General features: G+C 43.3%; 1 protein-coding gene across 21 annotated transcripts in view; it reads left to right on the forward strand.

Annotated features, from left to right (window-relative positions):
• Positions 1-22,483, forward strand: part of SIPA1L1 (signal induced proliferation associated 1 like 1) — a 378,208-nt gene that overhangs the window by 350,395 nt on the left and 5,330 nt on the right. For all 21 annotated transcript variants that reach the window (XM_084969649.1, XM_021099433.2, XM_021099436.2 and 18 more), the window contains 3 exons: positions 2,506-2,742; positions 3,519-3,684; positions 9,458-9,704. In XM_084969649.1, the coding sequence (XP_084825775.1) occupies positions 2,506-2,742; positions 3,519-3,684; positions 9,458-9,704 (650 nt within the window). The remainder of the gene's footprint in view (positions 1-2,505; positions 2,743-3,518; positions 3,685-9,457; positions 9,705-22,483) is intronic.

Here is a 22,483-nt window from a genome sequence, read left to right on the forward strand (position 1 = left end):
TTAGATCTACATTTAAATTCCAGCAGGAATTGATTTTTATGTAAGGTTTGATGTGGAGTTCAAGAATCATGTGTGTGTGTGTGTGTGTGTGTGAGATCTCTGGACCATTAGGGGTTTTTTGTTGTATTTTGGGGGTTTTGGCTTAGATTTTTATAATAAACTTTTTTATTTTAGAATAGTTTTTGATTTGCAGAAATGTTCCAAAGATAATACAGAGATTTCCCATATACTATTTACCCATTTTCCTGTCTTCATCGTCTTATGTTACTGTTTGTCATAGCTGAAGAATTAATATTGATTCATTCTCATTAGCTAAAGTCCATGCTTTTTCAGATCAGGACCATTAGTTTTTGACAAATGGAAGTGCTGTTGAGGAATGCTTTGAGCTCCATCCTATGAACTCAGTTTTCAGTAACAAAGTCCATTATAGTGACCCTCTAGTCTCAGCCTAAGCTGGAGAACTGGGCAGGGTGTGAATGTAGGTCCGTGAGATCCCTGGGAAGGAAACGTGGAAACCCACGGTTAAAGGCTGTCCAGGTTTGCAGTCAACTTAAACTCTCATAGTTTTGAAAATTCTTCTTCAGTTTAAAAAGTATAAGTAGTCTTCTCCTTGAGTCCTACAGGGCTTTACTTTTATATTTCTTTTCTTATATGTATATTTTAAAATTTTTATTGGAACACAGTTGACTTACAGTGTTGTAAGTGGTGTCGTTGTCAGTGCTGGTTTCAGGTGTACCGCAGAGTGAATCAGTCGTGCATATTCTTTTTTCCCTCATAGGTTATTACCAACTGTTGAGTAGATTTTCCTGTGCTTTAGTTTTGTAATTTCTTTTTTTTTTTTTTTTTTTGTCTCTGTCTTTTTGCCTTTTCTCGGGCCACTCCTGTGGCATATGGAGGTTCCCAGGCTAGGGGTCGAATCAGAGCTGCAGCCACCGGCCTACACCAGAGCCACAGCAACTCGGGATCCGAGCCGCATCTGCAACCTACACCATGGCTCACAGCAATGCCGGATCGTTAACCCACTGAGCAAGACCAGGGATTGAACATGCAACCTCATGGTTCCTGGTTGGATTCGTTAACCACTGTGCCACGAAGGGAACTCCTAGTTTTATCATTTCTAACCAAGGTTTATAACACATTGACGATGAACAGTTTTTTTATTTTTGGTCAGGAAACCCAATAGAACATCCCCAAGATTTATTGATCTTATAACTAGAAGTTTGTTATGTTTTGAACCTTCTTCAGCCATCCCACCCCCCCTCCATCCTCCTCCTTAGACAACTACCAGCATGTTCTCCAAATCTAGGAATTTGGTTTCTAATTTTTGAGGAATGTCCATATTGTTCTCTAGTGGCTGCACCAATTTACATTCCTACCAGCGGTCCACAAGGGTTCCCTTTTTATCCACATCTTCACTCACACTTGCTATCTCTTATCTTTTTGATAATAGCCATTCTAACAGGTGTGAGGGCTCTGTAGTTTTGATTTGCATTTCCTCGATGATTAGTGATGTTGAGCACCTTTTCATATACCTGTTGGCCAACTGTTTGTCATCTTTGGAAAAATGTTGACTCAGATGTTCTACCCACTTTTTAAAATTCGGATTGTTTGCTTTTTCTCTTTCCAAGTTGTATGAGTTCATTATTTACTTTGGATGTTATCAGATACGTGATTTGCAAATATGTTATCCCATTCAGGAGGTTGCCTTTTCATTTTGTTGATGGTTTCCTTTGCTGCACAAAACCTCTTTTGGTTTGCTGTAGTCCCTCTAATTTATTTTTGCTTTCATTGCCCTTACTTTTGGTGTCAAATCCAAAAACCACTACTAAGAGCAGCATCAATGAGTTTACCCTATGCTTTCTTATAGGAGTTTCATGATTTCAGGTCTTACATTCAAGTCTTGAATCCATTATGAGTTAATTTTGTGTGTGGTATAAAACAGTGGTCCAGTTTCATCCTGATAAACAGCTTTTCGATACTCAAGGTTAATGCCAGATGCCAGGGGGAAGGAGACCTGCAGGTGCCCCTTTGGCCTTGGTCATGAGTGTGTGGAGGGCTGTGTGCCTGATCCAATCCTCTCTCCCCTCCTGGGGGATGTCACAGTGACCCTTCGTTTTGAGGAAGGCAAGACAGACAGCCATCGATACTGTCTGGCCCTTTTACTGCCCACCTCAGTCACGGGGCTCTTCTGGGCTTCACCATAACAACCTTCAGTAGTGCTCATGGACTTCAGAGTGTCCCTGACAGTCTTACCTGTTTCAGCTTTTCAACTCGAAGTGCAGAATAAGCCCCGGTCCCCATCTTTCATGTTGATAGCAGACATTTAAATTAAAGCAAGAAAGCAAAGAAGGCCGGCCAACCCCATTCATATTTTATGCCGTATTCGGTGTTCTTTCACCTGCCCATAACCCTGCTCTGGGCGACACTTTTATAGCTGCTGTGCTGACCCCGGGCAGGGGCACAGGTGCACACACGGCATTTTGTCTCTGTCCTGCTTTCCCTCAGCACCATGAGCTCCCGACATTCTGCCAGCCCGGTTGTCTTCACCAGTGCCAGAAGCTCACCTAAAGAAGAACTTCACCCGGCCACCTCCTCGCAGCTCGCCCCATCCTTCTCCTCCGCCGCCTCCTCCTCGGGGCCTCGGACCTTCTACCCACGCCAGGGCGCTACTAGCAAGTACCTGATTGGCTGGAAGAAACCCGAAGGAACCATAAACTCCGTGGGATTTATGGACACCAGAAAGTAAGGATTCTTGTGCTTCTCGTTGCTTTTAACATGATGGAGAACAGAAAAGGTTGGGGCAATTTCCTACAAGAGAGGAGGCTGGGCTAGGAGGTGGGGGAGGGGGTGGTTTGGTGGCGAGTTTTTTCTTTCCTAAGGGAAGCTTGTCTTAAGTTGTTTCTCTGCCACATTCCCTAAATAAGATGTATGGCAGAACGTTTGCATTGAGAATCTTAAGTCTCCTAGGAAAGAGTATGTCTAGAGAACAAACTTCAGAATAATCGCCCCTCTGATGCTAAGACCACACTTGTCTCTTTGATGCTATCAATCACAGCCTTCCCATGTAATTCCTAACTGGGCCAGGAGGCCCCACAGGGACTGTGAGAAAGTAAGTGATTACCTCTGAACAGAAAGAACTTTTTGACAAAGTAGTATAGCCAAAAAAAAAAAAAAAAAAAAAAAAAATTCAATCAATGACTTTGTTTTTATTTGTACAAAGATTGAGTTTGGGTTTCATACCCTGTGGCCTTTTATTAATAAGTCTGTTGCTAATCTTAGCTCAGGAGAGTTAATAGTTTCCTGTGAAAGAGTAATTTATTCATCAGGCTTTTAATTTTGTATTTCAGATTGGTTTTGTTTCTCTAACAAGCATTTAGATTCTAATGAAATTGAACAGAAGTAATTTTCCTGTTCTCTCCTTTAATCGGTCTCCACTGACTTACCTCCTTCAGAGCCCATCATGCCCTTGAGTCAACCTTGTCTACTTAATTTCTACCCTCTCTTCCTCTTCTTTCAAGGCGTCATCAGAGTGATGGCAATGAAATAGCCCACACCAGGCTGCGCGCCTCAACCAGGGACCTCCGGGCATCCCCAAAGCCAACCTCGAAGTCCACCATTGAGGAGGATCTCAAGAAACTCATTGACCTGGAAAGTCCAACTCCTGAATCCCAGAAGAACTTTAAGGTAGAGTACAGAGCTTGGGGGTAAATAGCACTTAGAGGCCAGTCTTGGCAAGCAGTTATATCTTCTAGGAAGTGGCGGTTTCTGGCTCCTCTTCATTGGACCCCACTTCCTGCCATCACCCAGTTGTCCCAATAATTAATTCACGGAGTTTTCCAAATGTTCTGTCCCTGCAGCCACTTCTCTGGAGAATGGGTTTAGATTAACCTGTCCCTACCCTCATAGCTTTTTTCTTTCTTTCTTTCTTTAATTACTCAATGAATGTATTACATTTATAGTTGTACAGTGATCATCACAATCCAGTTTTATAGGATTTCCATCCCACACCCCCACTGCACCCCCCCACCCCACCCCCAAACTGTCTCCTTTGGAAACCGTAAGTTTTTCAAAGTCTGTGAGTCAGTCTCTGTTCTGCAAAGAAGTTCATCGTGTCCTTTTTTCAGATTCCACATGTCAGTGATAGCATTTGCTGTTGGTGTCTCATTGTCTGAGTGACTTCACTTGGCATGATAGTTTCTAGGTCCCTCCATGTTGCTAAAAATGCCGGTATTTTGTTCCTTTTAACGGCCAGTATTCCACTGTTCTGACGTGTCCTACTCTCGGTGCACAAGCCGCACTCTTTCTTGACATCATTACTCAGATGACATTGCTTCTCAGAATTCCGCAGAGACACCAGTGGCTCCCTTGTCAGACAGAAAGTTTTCTCAAAGGGCTTTAGTGCCGTCTGTCGGGTCCTAACCCAGGCTCCCTCCCTGCCCAGTCCCCAACACTGGCTCAGAGTGTGTGGGTGTGTCAGTGGCCACACTTTGCACAACCATGTGGAAGGGTTTGTTCTGCTCATTTGAGTTTGAAGGACCCCTGAAGCCCACTCAAGTCTCTGTGTTTTCAGAGTTCCCACTGTGCCTCAGTGGGTTAAGAATCTGATTGCAGGAGTTCCCATTGTGGTTCACCAGTAACAAACCCAACTAGTATCCATGAGGATGCAGGTTCGATCCCTGGCCTTGCTCAATAGGTTAAGGATCTGGCATTGCTCTGAGCGTCAGTGTAGGTCACAGACGCAGCCTGGATCCCACGTTGCTGTGGCTGTGGTGCAGGCTGGCCTCTATAGTTCCGATTTGACCCCTAGCTTGGAACCTCCATATGCCATAGATGTGGCCCTAAAAAGCAAAAAAAAAAGAAAAGAAAAAAAAAAAAAAAGGCTCCAACTGCAGCATCTCAGGTCATGGGGAAGGTTAAGGTTCAATCCAAGGCACAGCACAGTGGTTAAAGTATCTGGTATTGTTGCACCTGCCAGATTCAGTCCCTGGCCTGGTAATTTCCATATGCTGTGCATGTGGCTATTTTTTTGTTTGTTTGTTTTTTAATTAAAAAAAAAAAAAAAGCTCTCTGCTTCCTTGTCCTTTCTTCCTTGTGCCTTCTCACACTCCTGGACTCAGAGCTGATGTTGGTGGAGCTGGGCCCAAAGGTATCACTCTAAACATAAGGCATTGCTTCTGCAGTGTACTAGGTGGCCCTGGGAGACGGGAGTCCACCCCCAAGAAGGTCATGGCTGCAAACTTTGATGTTTTCTGTTCACTAGGTTCTTATTTAAATGATTTGTAGTCTGTTTAAAGTGACTAGAAAGCTTAATTCAAGAAGACCTTTGAGAATTGATTGAAAATAGAAGCTAACATATTTCCTTAACCACTCTCCATCCTCAAACTGTGATGAGAGGGTGAGAGACATGCCCAGCTGGATGAGCTGCGTGGTCCTGTCTCATCCAGTCTTTCTCATCACCGTACTAGTTTGTGTGCACACACACATGCCTGTGTGTGCGTGTGTGTGCCACACGTCTGTATGCATCTTCCTCCAGATAGGTCAGATACACCTTCTAAACTTACAGATCAACATTTACAGAGATGAAATGCACTCCAGAGACCATCCTGGAGTTTTGCTGAGAAGCCAGCGATGTATTAACATAAACATCATAAATCATTTTAAAGACTTTAAAGCTGTTCTTGATTTCTGTAATTTCTATTTTATAAGCCAGCACTTAGCAGCTCTGACTCATCACCCGGGGTACCAATGGTTTCCTTAGCAACCTCGCAAAAAGACAGTACTTGAAACTTCTTTCTTTATCCATCAAAAAACCCAAAAGAAGTGTATTAAAATTTCTAACAACTAGTTTCAAAATAAAAATTATCTCAGATTTTTCTTTGAGGTCAGAGGAAAATAAAACCTGCTCCAAAAGGAATCTTTCCTCCAGTTCTAAGTTTAACATTTTTGGAAAGGGGCAAGCTCAGAGCTTTCATTCTTTTAATTTACTCATCCAGTGGAAATAATTGAAAGCAAATGTCTGTCTTGCCGTTAGTCCAGGTCTTGGCTTTTGTTTCCAAAATGAATTACTTTAACATTCCTATTTGAAACAGGAGTGCACATTCTTTATGTTGTGACTATATTGCCATGAGACCCTCGGCAAAGAAAGTGCTTCTGCTGGCTAAATTGTGATGGTGAAAAGGCTGGAAGCAGGCTCTGTTTTCTCTCTCGTTTCATCCGTTTTGGTTTGGTTTCAGATGAGTTCAGCTAAGTAGCTCTGTGTGTCTCCTGAGACTTATCATCTGAACAACTTTGCCTCTGCTCTGTCAGGCCAGAGTGCCTTTGAGAAAAGCCCTCCAGGCCATGCCAGACTCAGGGCTCTGAGCCACTACATCAGGCTTCAGGTACGAGGAGCGACCAGCTTTGGGCTGAGGTCCTTGGAACCCACTCCTGGCACATTGGCTTTCTCGGATAGCAAGTGCTACCTATGAGCCATCATGAGGATCAAATGACAGCATTCTTCCAAGGCTCGTTTGCCAGCAGAGTGAACTGTCTGCTGCAGAAGGTGGCTGCACGCCACTGGGCAGGCGGGGCAGGCTGAGAGGTGGAGTGCGTACCTCAAGGAAAATGGCAGAGCTGTAACATTCCAGGAAAGCTCACTGGCAGGCCGAGGTGGGATCACCGTATTTTCCCCGAGGGCTGCATACAGTCTGGCAGGTGAACAGACAGTCGTGCAAACTGAGAGCCCTGCTCTCCAGCCAACACTCTCAGATAACCCACCAACGGAGGAGGCTCTGTGGCTCCAGCGTTCAGGAAGAGCTGATACTTGCAAGTGTGGGTAACCTGTTTCACTGCGAGCCAGGAGGCCTGGCAAGGGTGGGAAGGGGATGGAGGCTGACCTGCAGCAAGACGCCGCCTCTCTAGGCCTTACTCCTTGGCGTGGAAACAGGGTTAGACTAGATCAGTGGTGCCCAAATGACTGTAGAGTTCAGAACCCTTTTCTTTTTTTTTTTTTTTTTTCCCCTGATAAGATCGTATGTGGAAGTCCAGTATGTAGAACTAAGAAAGCAAAGATTGTCTGATGGGAGGGGTGGGGTGTCTTGGACTCCAGGGCCCCACCTGAACCTTTCTCATCTCCCCAAGCAGTGATATGAGAAGGAACCCTAGGGCTCCTTGCAGCACCCTTTGAGAACCTCTTTCCTGATGTGCTCTAAAAATTCCTTCCAAGTCTGCACCCACTCTTACGGTTCTTTCCCAGGGGCCAGCAGCGCCACTCAGCAGTCTCAGGTATGACCTGGGGGAAAGCCAAGGATGTTCTCAAGACCTGGAGAGGTGCATACACCTGTAAGACTGGAACCAAAGAGGGCTGGGGTCAGGGGACCAAACTAAGCCCTGTTGTTTCGTGCAGAGAAAGTATCGAGGCAGATTACTTCCTTTCATCTCCTCCCTGCCTACCTTTAGGGCAGGATGTTAAAACTTTTAATAAGTCATGCTGCTCAAAGGATCTCCTCAAGGTAGCTGTTTACTGCCTTGATGTATATTAATGTTTCCCAAAGAGGCTAAAACTAGACCTGGAAGAAAATCTCTCTCCTGTAAAATCATCAAGGTGGGAATATTCACTGGAAAAGGAAACCCCTTTGTCAAACCCGGAGATGCTAAGAAAGATTGAGAGCAGTTTTTGAGTAAACAGATCCGAGATCTGGCCTGTTGCCACGGCAGGGGCCTTATGTGACAGTGCCAGAACCTTGCAGGTAGAGGGAGATGGTCTCGTTTTTGTGTGGGTTTTTTTTTTTTTTTTTAATTATAATTAGCACAGCCCTTAACTTCTCAAATGCCCCCTCTTCTCTGTGAAGTGAGAAAGGAAGTCATCATTTCTATATCAAGTCCCCTCCACTTAAAGACTCACAAACCATTTATCACAGCAGCTTAGTTTTCAAGGTACGCGCATATGTACTCTGGGTTTAACTCATCGTGATTTTTGAAAAATGAACGCATTTGGCTACATCTGGGGCTCATTTACAAGGCATGTGATTAATAAGTTTTCCACGCTGCTGCCGCAGCTGTGCATACCACATCGTGGGAGCTCCGACTTAACCTGTGGCTTGGTGGATGGAAGCAGATTAGACCCCAGAGCACAGGAGTGAGTCTGGGCATCAACTCTGTCCTCTGTCTCCCAGATGGAGCCATTGCCCAGTCATTCTCTCTCTGTCCTCTCAAAGCGTCATGGAAAGGTTCACAGTGGCTTCCTGCCAGCAGTGACTCAGCCCTCCCACCCACATCCTCACCTGCATATTGTTCTCCCTGCCAAGGTGAACACTTGACTAAGAGGAACGGAATCAGGATAACTGTGACTGCACCGAACCCCGCTGTTGGCTTCAGCATGCTGGATATTGAGATACTGTTAACGTGTCTGCCGTTTCTCCATGAATGGGATTCTTTGAAGCTTGCTATTTGCACCAAAATCTCAAGTAAACACCAAATCTGGTCACAGAGGCAAAAGACATTAACGAGATACAGCTCTCTGGAGCTTTTGTCATTTGTATATTAGTGAATAAATGCTTGTTATTTATAAAGATGACTTCTCTGTTTTTATTTCGCCAGCAGAGATCCATCTCAAAAAACAAATCATCTCCCAAGTTTGTTAAATGTAGTATCAGTAGTTAAAGCTTTCAAGAGCCACCTGTTACTCGAGTGATAAATTGTGATGATCAAATGCTCTTGTTCAGCAGACGTGTGGTCACTTGGCCAGCTTCTGAGGATACCTTCCTAGCCCCACGGCTGTTCCCCTGAGGGTCATAACATTGTTTTGTGACACTGCCAGGACATGCTGTGGTGATCATTGTTTCACAGGGTCCTCACGATAATCCTGAGAGGTGCCCCCATTTCATAGGTGAGGAATTGGGCTCAGAGCAATTACGTGATGTGGTCAGACATGAGATTCAGATAAAACTCACATGTGTCTGATCCTTAAGTTGTGTTAATAACCATGACATGATGACGATGGATCCACTTCATCACATGTCTGAACTTTGTTCTGAGCGCTGAGCTGCAGGCAGAGTGCGGGGCCATGAGGATGTGATGACCAGGAACTCCTATTTTATGTTTTTCTCTTTTGACCACCCTGTGCCATAGAGAGTTCCCAGGCCAGGGATTAGATCGGAGCCACAGTTGCAACCTGTGCCACAGCTACAGCAATGCTGAGTCCTTAACATTCTGTGCCAGGCCGGGGATCGAACCCACATTCCTGGGCTCCAGAGATGCCACCGATTCTGTTGCACCACAGTGGGAACTCCAGGAACTCCCATTTTAGCTCTTAAGGATGTAGGCAGAGATGGTGGACCTTCAGACTTCCCAGCTGAGCTCCAGGATCTAGGGGGATGTGTCTAAGAGTGACTTTGTTAAACCACCTACCCCCACCCCTTGGGTCTGGGATGTGTGACCCAGAAGACTGACTTTGTGTTGTCCTGCCACTGTTTTTCAGTTCCACGCGCTCTCCTCTCCTCAGTCTCCTTTTCCCACCACCCCCACCTCAAGGCGGGCCTTGCACAGAACGCTGTCCGATGAGAGTATTTACAGCGGCCAGAGGGAGCACTTTTTCACCTCAAGAGCTTCACTTCTGGACCAAGCCCTGCCCAACGACGTCCTCTTCAGTAGCACATACCCTTCTCTCCCCAAGTCTCTTCCGTTGCGGAGGCCGTCCTACACCTTGGGAATGAAGTCACTGCACGGTAAGTTGATTTTCAGCTGCAGCTGAGCAGCCCTGCTGATGGTGGCCAGTGTTCCCAGAAACACCTGCCGCTCAGCGTGCTCGGAGACTGGCAATGAGAGGAAGTCCTGCTAGCATGCCCAGATTATCTGGCCTGACCCACCCTCCCTCAGTCAGCCCCTCACCTGCAATCCCAGACCACTGGGACAGACTTTGCGCTTCACCACACCGCAAGAGGCGTCTAGGATGCTTGTTTTTGTTTTGTTTTATTTTTAATTGAGGTATATATAATTGGTATAGAACATTATATTAGTTTCAGGTTTCCAACATAATGATGTGATGTTTGTATAAATTATGAAATGAAGGAACAATGAGTCTAGTTAACACCTAGCACCATACATAAAGTTTTGTTTCTTCTGATGAGAACTTTTAAGATTGACTTTTGTAGTCGCTTTTAGATCCGCAGTACAGTATTAACAGTAGGTCACCCCACGCTATGCATTATATCCCTGTGGCTTATTTTATAACTGGAAATTTGTACTTTTGACCCCTCCACCAATTTCTGCTCCCCCCCACCCCTATTTCTGGCAACCACTAATCTGATCTCTGTATTTGTGAGCTCAGTTTTTTTTTTAGATTCCTCATATAAGTGAGATCATACAGTATTTTTCTTTCTCTGATTTTCACCACAGTGCCCCCAGTGTCCATTCATGTTGTTGCAAATGACAAGATTTCATTCTTTTTTTATGGCAGAATAATATTCCATTGTGTGTGTGTGTGTGTGTGTGTGTGTGTGTGTGTGTATACATATACACACACACACTTTCTTTACCCATCCATCATCAGTCAACACTTAAGTGGCTTCCACGTCTTGGCATGGAGATATGTTGCAGTGAACATGGGGGTATATATATCTTTGCGAGTTACTGTTTTCAGTTTCCTTGGTTAAACACCCAGAAGTAGAATTGCTATATCATATGGTAGTTCTATTTTTAATTTTTTGAGGAACCTCCATACTGTTTTCCATAGTGGCTGCACCAACTTACATTCCTGTGAACAGCAATCAAGGGCTCCCTTTTCTCTACATTCTCACCAGCAATTGTTATTTCTTGTCTTTCTGAAAATAGCCATTCAACAGGTATGAGGTGACATCTCAGTAGGGTTTTGATTTGCATCTCCTGGGTGATTAATGGTGTTGACCATCTTTTCGTAAATTGGCCATCTGTATGTCTTCTTTGGGAAAATGTCTGTTCAAATCTTTAAATTCAGATTATTTGCTATTTTGCTATTGGGTTATATGAGCTCTTTACACATTTTAGATATTAACCCCTTATCAGATACGTGATTTGCAGGTATTTTCTCCTCTTCAGTAGGTGCTGTTTTGTTTGTTGATGGTTTCCTTTGCTGTGCAGAAGCTTTCTAGTTTGATGTAGTGCCACTTGTTTAGCTTTCCTTTTATTTTTTTTTTGTTGTTGTTGTTGTTTTTGTCAGATCCAAAAAATCATAGCCAAGACTGATGTCAGGAGCTTACCATGTATGTTTTCCTCTAGGAATTTCATGGTTTCAAGTCGTATATTCAAGTCTCTAATTCCATTATGAATTAACTTTTGTGTATGGTGTAAAATAGTGGTCTAGTTTTCCCAACACTATTTATTAAAGAGGCTGTCCTTCCCCCATTGTAGAGTCTTGCCTCCTTTGTCATAATTAACCATATATGTGGATATATTTCTAGGATCTCTATTCTGTTCCCTTGATCTTTCTATTTTTACGGCAATACCATTCTCTCTTATTGTAGTTCTATAATAAAATTCGAAATTGCAAAGCATGATGCTTCCAGTTTTTTGGTCTTCAAGATTGATTTTACTATTTAGGGTCTCTTGTGGTTCCATACAAATTTTAGGATTTTTTATTCCATTTCTGTGAAAAATGGCATTGGAATTTTGACAGGGATTGCTTTGAACATGAGTGTTGCTTTGGGTGGTATGCATTTTAACAGTAGTCTTCTAATTCATGAGCACTGAATATCTTTTCACTTATTTGTGTCTTCATCACTTTTTTCATTAATGTCTTACACTTTTCAGTCTAGAGGCCTTTTACCTCATTGGTTAAATTTATTCCTAGGTGTTTTGTTTTTTTTGATGCAATTGTATATGGGATTTTCTTACTATCTCCCTTTGATAGCTCATTGTTTATGAATAGAAACAACGGACTTTTCTGTTTTGATTGTAGGTCCTGCAACTTTCCTAAATTCTTTAATTCTAATAGTTTTGATGGAGTCTTTAAGGTTTTCTGTATATGATACATCATCTGCAAATAGTGACAGTTTTACTCTCTTTACGATTTGAATGCCTTTTATTTATCTTTCCTGCCTAATTGCTCTGGCTAGGACTTCCTGTACTGTGTTGAAAAAAGTGGTAAGAGTGGGCATCCTGTCTCTTCTCTGACCTTAGAGAATTCAGCTTTTCAGAACTGAGTATGACTTGAGCTGTGGGCTTGTCATATATGGTCTTTATTACGTTGAGGTATGTTCCCTCTATACCCGCTTAATTGAGAGTTTTTATCATAAATGGATGTTGAAAATATAAAATGCTTTTTCTCCATCTATTGAGATGATCATATGAGTTTTTCATTCTGTTAATGTGCTGTATCACACTGATGAACTATCTTTGCATCTTCGGAATGAAACCAACTTATTAAACATGGTATATGATCCTCTTAATGTATTATTGAATTTGGTTTGCTGATATTTTGTTGAGGAATTTTACACCCATGTTTTTAGGGATATTGGCCTGTAATTTTCTTTTCTTGTGGCATCCTTGTCTGGTTTCCATGTCAAGGTAATGCTGGTCTCATAAGATGAGTTTTGAAGTGTTCCCTCCTCTTCCGTTTTTTAAAAAGAGTTTGAGAAGGAATGGTACTAATTCTCCTTTGAATGTTTGGTAGAATTCATCAGAAAAGCGGTCTGGGTCCTGACTTTTGTTTGTTGGGAGATTTGTAATTACTAGTTCCATCTCCTTACTAGTAATGTACCTGTTCAGATCTTATATTTCTTCACGATTCAGTCTTAGGAGGTTGTATGTTCCATTTCTTCTAGGTTGTCCAATTTGTTGGCATATAATTGTTTACATTAATCTCTTACGATCCTTATGCTTCTGTGGTATCAGATGTAGCATCTCCTCTTTGATTTTTTTTTTTTTTTTTTTTTTTTTTGTCTTTTGTTGTTGTTGTTGTTGCTATTTCTTGGGCCGCTCCCGCGGCATATGGAGGTTCCCAGGCTAGGGGTTGAATCGGAGCTGTAGCCACCAGCCTATGCCAGAGCCACAGCAACGCGGGATCCGAGCCGCGTCTGCAACCTACACCACAGCTCACGGCAACGCCGGATCCTTAACCCACTGAGCAAGGGCAGGGACCGAACCCGCAACCTCATGGTTCCCAGTCGGATTCATTAACCACTGCGCCACGACGGGAACTCCTCCTCTTTGATTTTTTGACTTTTGAGTTCTCTTTTTTTGCTTTCTGAGTATAGCTGAAGGTTTGTCAATTTTATCTTTTCATTGATCTTTTCTATTGTCTTTTTAGTCTTTATGTTTCTCTGATCTTTATTATATACTTCCTTCTACTCATTGCGGGCTTCAACACTTCTTTTCCTAGTTCCTCGAGACGGTTTTTTGAGAGCATTCCTGTTTCCTGATACAGGTATATGTTGCTGTGAACTTCCCTCTTAGAACTGCTTTTGTTGCAGCCTATAATTTCGTATGTTGTGTTTCCATTTTCAGTTGTCTCAAGGTATTTCTAAAATGTTCTCTTTTGATTTCTTCTTAGACCCATTGGTTGTTCAGTAGCATGTTGTTTAATCTCCATCTATGTGTGAATTTTCTGGTTTTCTCCTGTAATTAATTTCTAGTGTGTACCACTGTGGTCAGAAGAGAGACTTGATATGATTTTAGTCTTCTTAAATGTATTAAGACCTGTTGTAACCTAACATACGGTCTGTCCTGGAGAACATTCCATGTGCACTTGAGAAGAATCTGCATTCTGTTGCTTTTGAATGGAATGTGCTATATGTCTGTTAAGACCATCCAGACTAACATGTTGTCTAAGGCCAATATTTCCTTATTGATGTTTTTGTCTAAATAATCTGACATTTGTTGGAAGTGGTGTATTAAAGTCCCCTACTATTTTATTTTTGTCTACTCTCCCTTTAGGTCTATTAATGTTTGCTTTATATAATTAGGTGCTCCTATGTTATGTGCATAAATACTTACAAGTGTTACATCCTCTTGTTAAATGACCCCTTTATCATTCTGCGATGATCTTCTTTGTCTCTTGTTACAGTCTTTGCCTTAAAAGTCTATTTCCTCTGATGGAAGCATAGCTCCTGGAGCTTTCCTTTGGTTTTCTTTTGCATGGTATATCTTTTTCCATCCCTTTATTTTGTGTGTGTTCTTACATGTGAAGTGAATCTCTTGAAGGCAGCAATTGGATATATCTGGATATTTTATCCATTCAATCACTCTTTGAATTGAAGAATTTAGTTTATTTAAATTTAAAGTAATTGTCAATAGGTATGTACTTTTACCATTTTGTTAATTGTGTTCTGGACGCTTGCAGTTCCTCTGATCCTTTCATCTTTTACTGTCTTCCTTTGCAGTTTGATGACTTTTTTTAGTGGCATACTTTGATTTCTTTTTATCTTTTGGTATCTACTATAAACCTTTGCTTTGCAGTTACCATGAGAACAACCCAAGTGAACACATTTTTTTTTTTTTTTTGTCTTTTTGTTGTTGTTGTTGCTATTTCTTGGGCCGCTCCCGCGGCATATGGAGGTTCCCAAGCTAGGGGTTGAATCGGAGCTGTAGCCACCGGCCCACGCCAGAGCCACAGCAACGCAGGATCTGAGCCGTGTCTGCAACCTACACCACAGCTCAGGGCAACGCCGGATCGTTAACCCACTGAGCAAGGGCAGGGACCGAACCCGCAACCTCATGGTTCCTAGTCGGATTCGTTAACCACTGCGCCACGACGGGAACTCCAAGTGAACACATTCTAATGCTCTTACTTCCCCCCCATTTCATGTGTTTGTTTTACATCTTTTCATCTTATGTATTGCTTAACTCATTATTATGGTTATAGTTATTTTTACTACTTTCAGCCTTCATACTAATTTTATAAGTGGTCAGTTCACCACCTTTACCATGGATTTACTTCTTCCAAAGAGACTTCTGTGTTAATACGATTTCTTATTACTAGAGTTAGCAATCTTTCTTTCTAGTTAAAGAAGTCCCTTTAACATTTCTTTTAAGGCCAGAATAGTAATGAACTCCTTTAGCTTTTGCTTATCTGGAAAACTCTCCATCTCTCCTTCAGTTCTGAATGACAACATTGCCAGGTAGAATATTCTTTGTTGGCCCCTTTCTCCTTTAGCACTTTGAATATATCCTGCCACTCCCCTCTGGCTTGCAAAGTTCCTACTGAAAAGTGTGCTGATAGTCTAATGAGGGGGGTCTCTTCTACATGACAACTTATTTGTCTCTTGCTGCTTTTATCATAGTCTCCATGAGGATGTGGGTTCAATCCATGGCCTTGCTCATGAGTTAAGGATCTGGCATTGCTGTAAGCTACGGCATAGGTTGAAGATGTGGCTCAGATCCAGTGTTTCTGTGACTGTGGCATAAACCTGCAGCTGCAGCTCTGATTCAACCCCTAGCCCAGGAACTTCCATATGTAAAAAGAGAGAAAGAAGATTTAAAAAAAAAAGATTTCTCTTTAACGTTCGACTTTTTTTGGGGAAGGGGCACACCCACTGCATATGGAAGTTCCCAGGCAAGGGTCTAATCAGAGCTACAGCTGCCATCCTGCGCCACAGTCACAGCAACACCAGATCCAAGCCCTGTCTGTGACCTACACCATAGCTCACAGCAACATGGAATCCTTAACCCACTGAGTGAGGCCAGGGATCGAACCCACATCCTCATGGATCCTAGTCGGGTTCATTAACCACTGAGCCATGAAGGGAACTCCTGACTTTTGACATTTTAATCATGTGTTTTGGTGTGGTTTTCTTTGAGTTCATCTTTTTTGGAACTCTGTGGACTTCATGGATCTGAATGTCTTGTTTCCTTCCCCAGATTTGGGAGGTTTTCAGCCATTATTTCTTCAAATAAGTTTTATGCCTTTTCTTCTCTCCTCCTTCTGGGAACCCCTAAAATGTGAATATTGGTTCACTTGATGTTGCCCTGTAAATCACTTAAGCTACCTTCAGTTTTTCATTCTTTTTTCTTTTTGCTACTGTTTGGCTGAGTTCCACTACCCCACGTCTGACTTCACTGACCCTTTCTTCTACTTCATCTGCTCTGCTGTGGAAGCCCTCTAGTGTATTTTTCAGTTCAGTTATTGTATTCTTCAGCTCTTTAACTTCTGTCTGGTCCTCTCTTGTATGTTCTTTGTCTTTATTGAAGTTCTCACTGTGTTCATCCTTTCTTCTCCTGAGCTTCGTGAGCATCTTTATAACCATCATTTTGAACTCTTTATCAGGTAAATTACTCACCTTTGTTTCATTGAGCATTCTGAGTTTTTCTTGTTTTTTCATTTGGAACATTTTCCTTTGTTTCATCATCTTCCTTGACTCTCTGTGTTGGTTTCCATGCAATGGATAAAACAGCCAGCTCTCCCAGTCTTGAAGGACTGGCTTCACAGAGAAGATGAACTTTATCTTTCTACCCTGCCTAGCTCTTAGTTATCTCTCAAACCTTTATGAGTGTCCAAGCAGCCTATTTCATTTTTAGCCGCCACTGGTTGAGGGTGTGGCAAGACCTTTCAGTGGGAGGATCTCAGTCATCACCTAGATTCAGGCTGATTGGAAATCAGAATCTCAGGCAGCAGCTTTTAAAGTCACAAATATGTACAGTTCTATGGGACCACAAGTATGAGCCCTGCTGACAACCAGAGACAAGTGACCTGGAGGTGTCCCCTGGGTGACAGTTATTGGAACACTAGATGAATGTATAAGCTCCTTTCTTGAAATGCCTGTGAGCTGGGGCGAGGAAGTGCAGAGCACAAAGAATTGAGTCCACTGGCCTCTGTTCCCTGAGAGCACTTCCCTAGGCCTCTAGATGTGCCACAGCAGAAGGCTGTGCCTCAGGCACAAACTTTACGACAAGCAAGTGGGCCTCATTCACAGAAACACTTGGGGGGGGGGGGTCTGTTTCAGTCTGCTGTCTGGCAGTGCCCTGGAGTGGTAGCTTGCTGAGGACTATGTTTTTGGGTGTCAAAGTCCCATAGGACCCAGGAACATAAGCTCCCTTCATCTCCAGAACTAGGTGATCAGGGGGCAGCCTCCATGCTGCACCTGCAAAACTAGGGCACCAGATACAAACGAAGAGTACCTGAAGCATGTAAAAACTGCCCTTTGGGCTGCTGGTTAAAAATACAGATTTATGGAGTTCCTGTCGTGGCTCAGTGGATAACGAATCTGACTAGGAACCATGAGGTTGCAGGATAAAACAGCCAGCTCCTGGCCTTGCTCAGTGGGTTAAGGATCCAGCGTTGCTGTGAGCTATGGTGTAGGTTGCAGACACGGCTCAGATCCCAAGTTGCTGTGGCTGTGGTGTAGGCCAGCGGCTACAGCTCTGATTAGACCCCTAGCCTGGGAACCTCCATATGCCACGGGAGCGGTCCAAGAAATGGCAAAAAGACAAAAAAAAAATTTTTTTTTTTAATAAAAATACAGATTTAAAGGCCTAAACCAAGACATGCTGAATTTGAGTACTACAAAAATGTGATTTGGGGGAGTTCCCATCATGGCTCAGTGGGTTAAGAACCTGACTAGTATCCATGAGGATGGATGTTCAATCCCTGTTCTAGCTCAGGAAATTAAAGATCCAGTGTTGCCTCAAGCTGCAGCTCCAATTCAAACCCTAGCCTAAGAACTTCCATATGCCACAGGAGCAGCTCTAAAAATTTGAAAAAAAAAAATTTTAAGGTGAGGTTTGGGAGTTAGTATTTTTACCAAATATCCCATCTGCTGTTAGGACTGGGCAAATTTGGCAAACACCACATTAGTTATTAGAGAATTTTATCCACTGGCTCCTCTGAGCCACACCATTGTTCTGCCTTTCCTTGGTTGTGAGAACATCACCTGTGGTGTCGGCCACTCATTGGTTGACTCAGTCACTCATTCATTCATGCAGAGAGTAACTGAGTATGATTTTAGCAAAGGGCCATTGATGATGGGCACGTCCACCTTCTTCCCTTTAATTCACAAATGTCTTGTTTCCCCTCTGACCTTACTAGATCCCAGATTTATTAAGGGCCATATTGGAGGCTGTGGATTTAATTTTTTTTTTTTCTTTCTCCTCTCTCTGTCCAGCTCCATTCCAGGGTTCTGCACCTACCCTCCCTGCTGTAGCCCAGGATAGCAGATACTACTTCTCAAACTAGGGTTCCTGCTTGTTTATTATATGCACAGCTACACCCCCCACCTCCCTTTTGGGCTTTCTCCTTTGGGGAATTCTACTGCAGCTTTCTCTCTCTGTGTCTACATTCATACAAGTTTTCTTTTCCTTCTGTGTCTTCTCTGGAGCAGTATTTTCTTTCAGTCTCCTGCCTACCTAGGTTGCCTTTTCCCTGTATCTCCTGAGCTCTCAACCCACTCCTGAGACTGTCCCTCCATCATCTCTGTCCTGCTCCCCAACACGGTCCCTTTCTCCTCCATCATCACTCAGGGGCCACACAAGCTCCCCCAACCCTCCCACTTCATGTCCAACTGCAGCTAGAACCTGGTTTCTCTTTGCTCTAAGAGGTCACCCTCAATGAATCAAAGTTGACACATAAAGTGACTTCTTTACCATCCAGACTCTAGAAAACCACCTCCTAGTGGTGCTCTGAATGGTAACCTTTTGAAACAGAGGAAACTCCCCTTCTCTGCCTGCACTGGGACCACTCTCCCTGAACTCCATTCCTCCTACTGCTTCCTGCCTACCATGAATGCTTATTTCACCCCCCTCCATTTTTTTTAACTTTTATAATGATAAAAATAAGCCCTCTCTGAAGGCCTGTCTGCATGTGTCATATCATGGTAGGCCCTGCATTCAAGGAGCTCACATACTAAAGGAACAGCCTGGAAATTTTCCTCCTACGCCCACTCACTGTCCAGCCGAGGAAGCCTAGGGTTGAAGGCTTGGAACTGAGGAAGGGAAGGAGCAGGCCACACTCCCTGAGCTCCTTCCCATCGCTCCTCTTGCTTCCCTGAAATCAGGCAGCAGCCACAGCAAGCCCACTCCCTAAACTGAGCAGTCCTTGTTGGGCTGATCTCTCCACCTTGGCCTTGTTGATGTGACCACCACAGAGGTGTGTTTGAGGAATGGGCAACTTCTTTGTTTTCCCAAATAGAAGTCTGGGCCCCCAAGATAAAAGGGAATAAGGATGGTGAGTGACACACAAAGTGGTCTGTTCTAAAGAATCTGGAGGGAGTTCCCGTCGTGGCACAACAGAAATGAATCCGACTAGGAACCATGAGGTGGCGGGTTCAATCCCTGGCCTCACTCAGTGGGTTGAGGATCCAGCATTGCCATGAGCTATGGTGTAGGTCGCAGGCATGGCTGGACCCTGCATTGCTGTGGCTGTGGTGTAGGCCAGCAGCTGCAGCTCCAATTCAACTCCTAGCCTGGGAACCTCCATATGCCATGGTTGCAGCCCTAAAAAAGAAAAAAAAAAATTCTGGAAAATAATATATATATTTAATATATAAATATATAACATGAATATATATATACAACTGAATCACTTTGCTGTACACCAGAAACTAACATGACAGTATAAACCAGTGTTGATTTACACTGTTGTGTTAATTTCTACTGTACAGCAAAGTGATTCAGTTTATACATATGCACTCTTTTGAAGTATTCTTTTCTAGAGTTCCCTTGTGGAGTAGCAGGTTAAGGATCCAGCATTGTCACTACAGCATGGGTTTGCTCTCTCACCCAGGAGGTTCCACATGCTGCAATCATTGCCAAAAAAATTACTTTCCATTATGCTTTATCATAGGACTTTGAATATATTTCTCTGTGCTACACAGTAGGATCTTGTTGATTATCCCCTCCATGTATTATAGCTTATACCTGCTAACCCCACTCTCCCACTCCATCTCTCCCCCAGATCACTCCTATTTGGCAAGCACAGGTCTTTTCTCTGTCTGTGAATCTGTTTGTTTCATAGATAGGCTCATTTGTGTCATATTTTATATTCCACATATAAGTGATATCATGTGGTATTTGTCTTTCTCTTTCTGACTTACTTCACCAAGTCTGATAATCTGGTTGTATCCATGTTGCTGCAAATGGTATTATTTCATTCTTTTTAATGGCTGAATAGTATTCCATCATATATGTGTACCACATCTTTTTTCTTTTTTTTGCTTTTTAGGGCTACATCTGCAGCATATGGAGGTTCCCAGGCTAGGGGTCGACTCAGCACTATAGCTGCCAGCCTGCACCACAGCCATAGCAACATAAGATCCAAGCCACGTGGGCAGCCTACACCAGAGCTCACAGCAATGCCAGATCCTTAACCCACTGAGTGAGGCCAGGAATCGAACCCACAACCTCATGATTCCTAGTCGGATTCATATCTGCTGAGCCACGATGGGGACTCCTGTACCAGATCTTCTTAATCGATTCATCTGTCAATAGACATTTAGGTTGTTTCCATGTCTTGGCTATTGTGAATAGTGCTGCTTTGAACATAGGAGTTCATATATCTTTTCTTTGGATAGATGCCCAGGAGTGGGATTGCTGGATCACATGGTAACTCTATCCTTAATTTTCTGAGACAGTTCTATGCTGTTTTCCATAGTGACTGTACCAACTTTACGTCCCACCAACAATATAGGTTTCCCTTTTCTCCACACCCTTTCCAACATTTATTGTTTGTGGGTTTTTGTTGATGGTGGTCTTTCTGACTGGTGTAAGGTGCACCTCATAGTAGCTTTGATTTGAATTTATTTAATAATTAGCAAAGTTAAGCATTTTTTCATGTCTCTGTTGGCCATTTATATTTCTTCTTTGGAGAAATTTCTGTTTAGGTCTCCTGCCCATTTTTTGATTGTATTGTTTGCTTGGTTTTTGTTCCTGAGTTGTTTGAGCTGTTTGTTTATTTTGCCCTTCAGTTTGCCTTTGTTAATTAAACCCTTGTCAGTTGCTTCATTTGAAAATATCTTCTCCCATTCTTTAGGTTGTCTTTTTGCTGTATGATTTCTTTTGCTGTACAAGAGCTTGTAAGTTTGATTAGGTCCCGTTTGTTTATTTTGGGGTTTATTTCTATTACCTTGGGAGATTGACCTCAGAAAACACTGGTAAAATTTATGTCAGAGAGTGTTTTGCCTATATTTATGCTTCAATTTAAAAAAAAATTTATTTCAGGAGTTCCCGTCGTGGCGCAGTGGTTAAAGAACCCGACTAGGAACCATGAGGTTGCGGGTTCGATCCCTACCCTTGCTTAGTGGGTTAACGATCCGGCGTTGCCGTGAGCTGTGGTGTAGGTTGTAGACGCAGCTTGGATCCCGCGTTGCTGTGGCTCTGGCGTAGGCTGGTGGCTACAGCTCCGATTCGACCCCTAGCCTGGGAACCTCCATATGCTGCGAGAGCAGCCCAAGAAAATGGCAAAAAGACAAAAAAAAAAAAATAATTTTTTTTCAATGATTCTAACTATTCTTGGTGGGAGCAAGTTTAAATAGGACTGAGCCTTTAATTTCCATTTATTCATAATTCCGCTAATTTTAAGCACATTAATAACTAGCAGCTGCACTTCAGAGCAGTTCTTTATATGATTTGAAAGGGAAAGCAAGCACTAAATATACTCTGGTTTATAGGCTATCAAAATTGACAATACTTTTTAAACAGGTGTTTCTGGAATCACAGACTTCAGCTGAGAGCTTCACCTTTAGCTCTGTTTGCATGGATTTTAGTGTTACAGTCACACTGTGTGGGTGGCCCTTCTTGTGGGGGCCACGCTCTGCCTGCTTCCACCCCCGCTTCTGCCCCATCTAGAGGATCTTCATTTCCTGAGCTGTGCTTCTCTCTTCTCTGCCCGTATGAACCTGAGCAGTAGCAGCTCGCCCCCCACTGCACAGAGGGGCTCATTGCACCCGTCCCTCCTATCCCCAGGCCAAGCAGAGATTGAATATCTGTATTTTTTTTAATTGTCACCTTAGAAGGGGCTTGGGAGGTTGGACTGCTGTAATCCCAAACTGAGGCCGAGAGTTGCTTAGCATATACTTGGGAAAGAGGAGGATGCCAATATCAGTGAACCCATGTTAACTCAGGGGACCCAGTACTCACTCTTGACTGCACCCTGATTCGGTTCTCATGCCACCCCGGCTCCATCCAACCACAAAAACCAGTGGGCTGTCCCTGGGATACAGGAAAGGCTTGGGCCAGGAATGTGTCTGTCCCTCAGCAGCCCCAGGGATGCAGGGCACCCACAGGGAGGGCAGTCAGGTCCCAGGTTCCAATGCAGACAAAGCTTTAGTATCCTCCTCAAGCAGGCATCCACAAGCCTCCCTGGTCTGGCTGCAAAACCCAGCTCTCTGCTGAGGTCAGCTTCTTCATCCAGCCTGAATCCCTTGACTCTGGGAAGAAAGGTGAGGTGCTGCACTGCCCTGGGTACCACTGTAGACAGACAGTTTCCACAAAAGCAGACACATTTCCTCGGTGCAGAACTAACTTTTCCAAAACTCAAGCCACTAGAAATGGGACAGCAGAATGCTATGAAAAAAATGAATTGAGATTGGAGGAAGTCAGTGCA

This window comes from Sus scrofa, chromosome 7, assembly GCF_054392235.1.
Source record: "Sus scrofa isolate SSC_HxYL_T2T_F1_AM1 chromosome 7, Sscrofa_HxYL_maternal_Yorkshire_Landrace_v2.0, whole genome shotgun sequence".
Classification (NCBI taxonomy): domain Eukaryota; kingdom Metazoa; phylum Chordata; class Mammalia; order Artiodactyla; family Suidae; genus Sus; species Sus scrofa.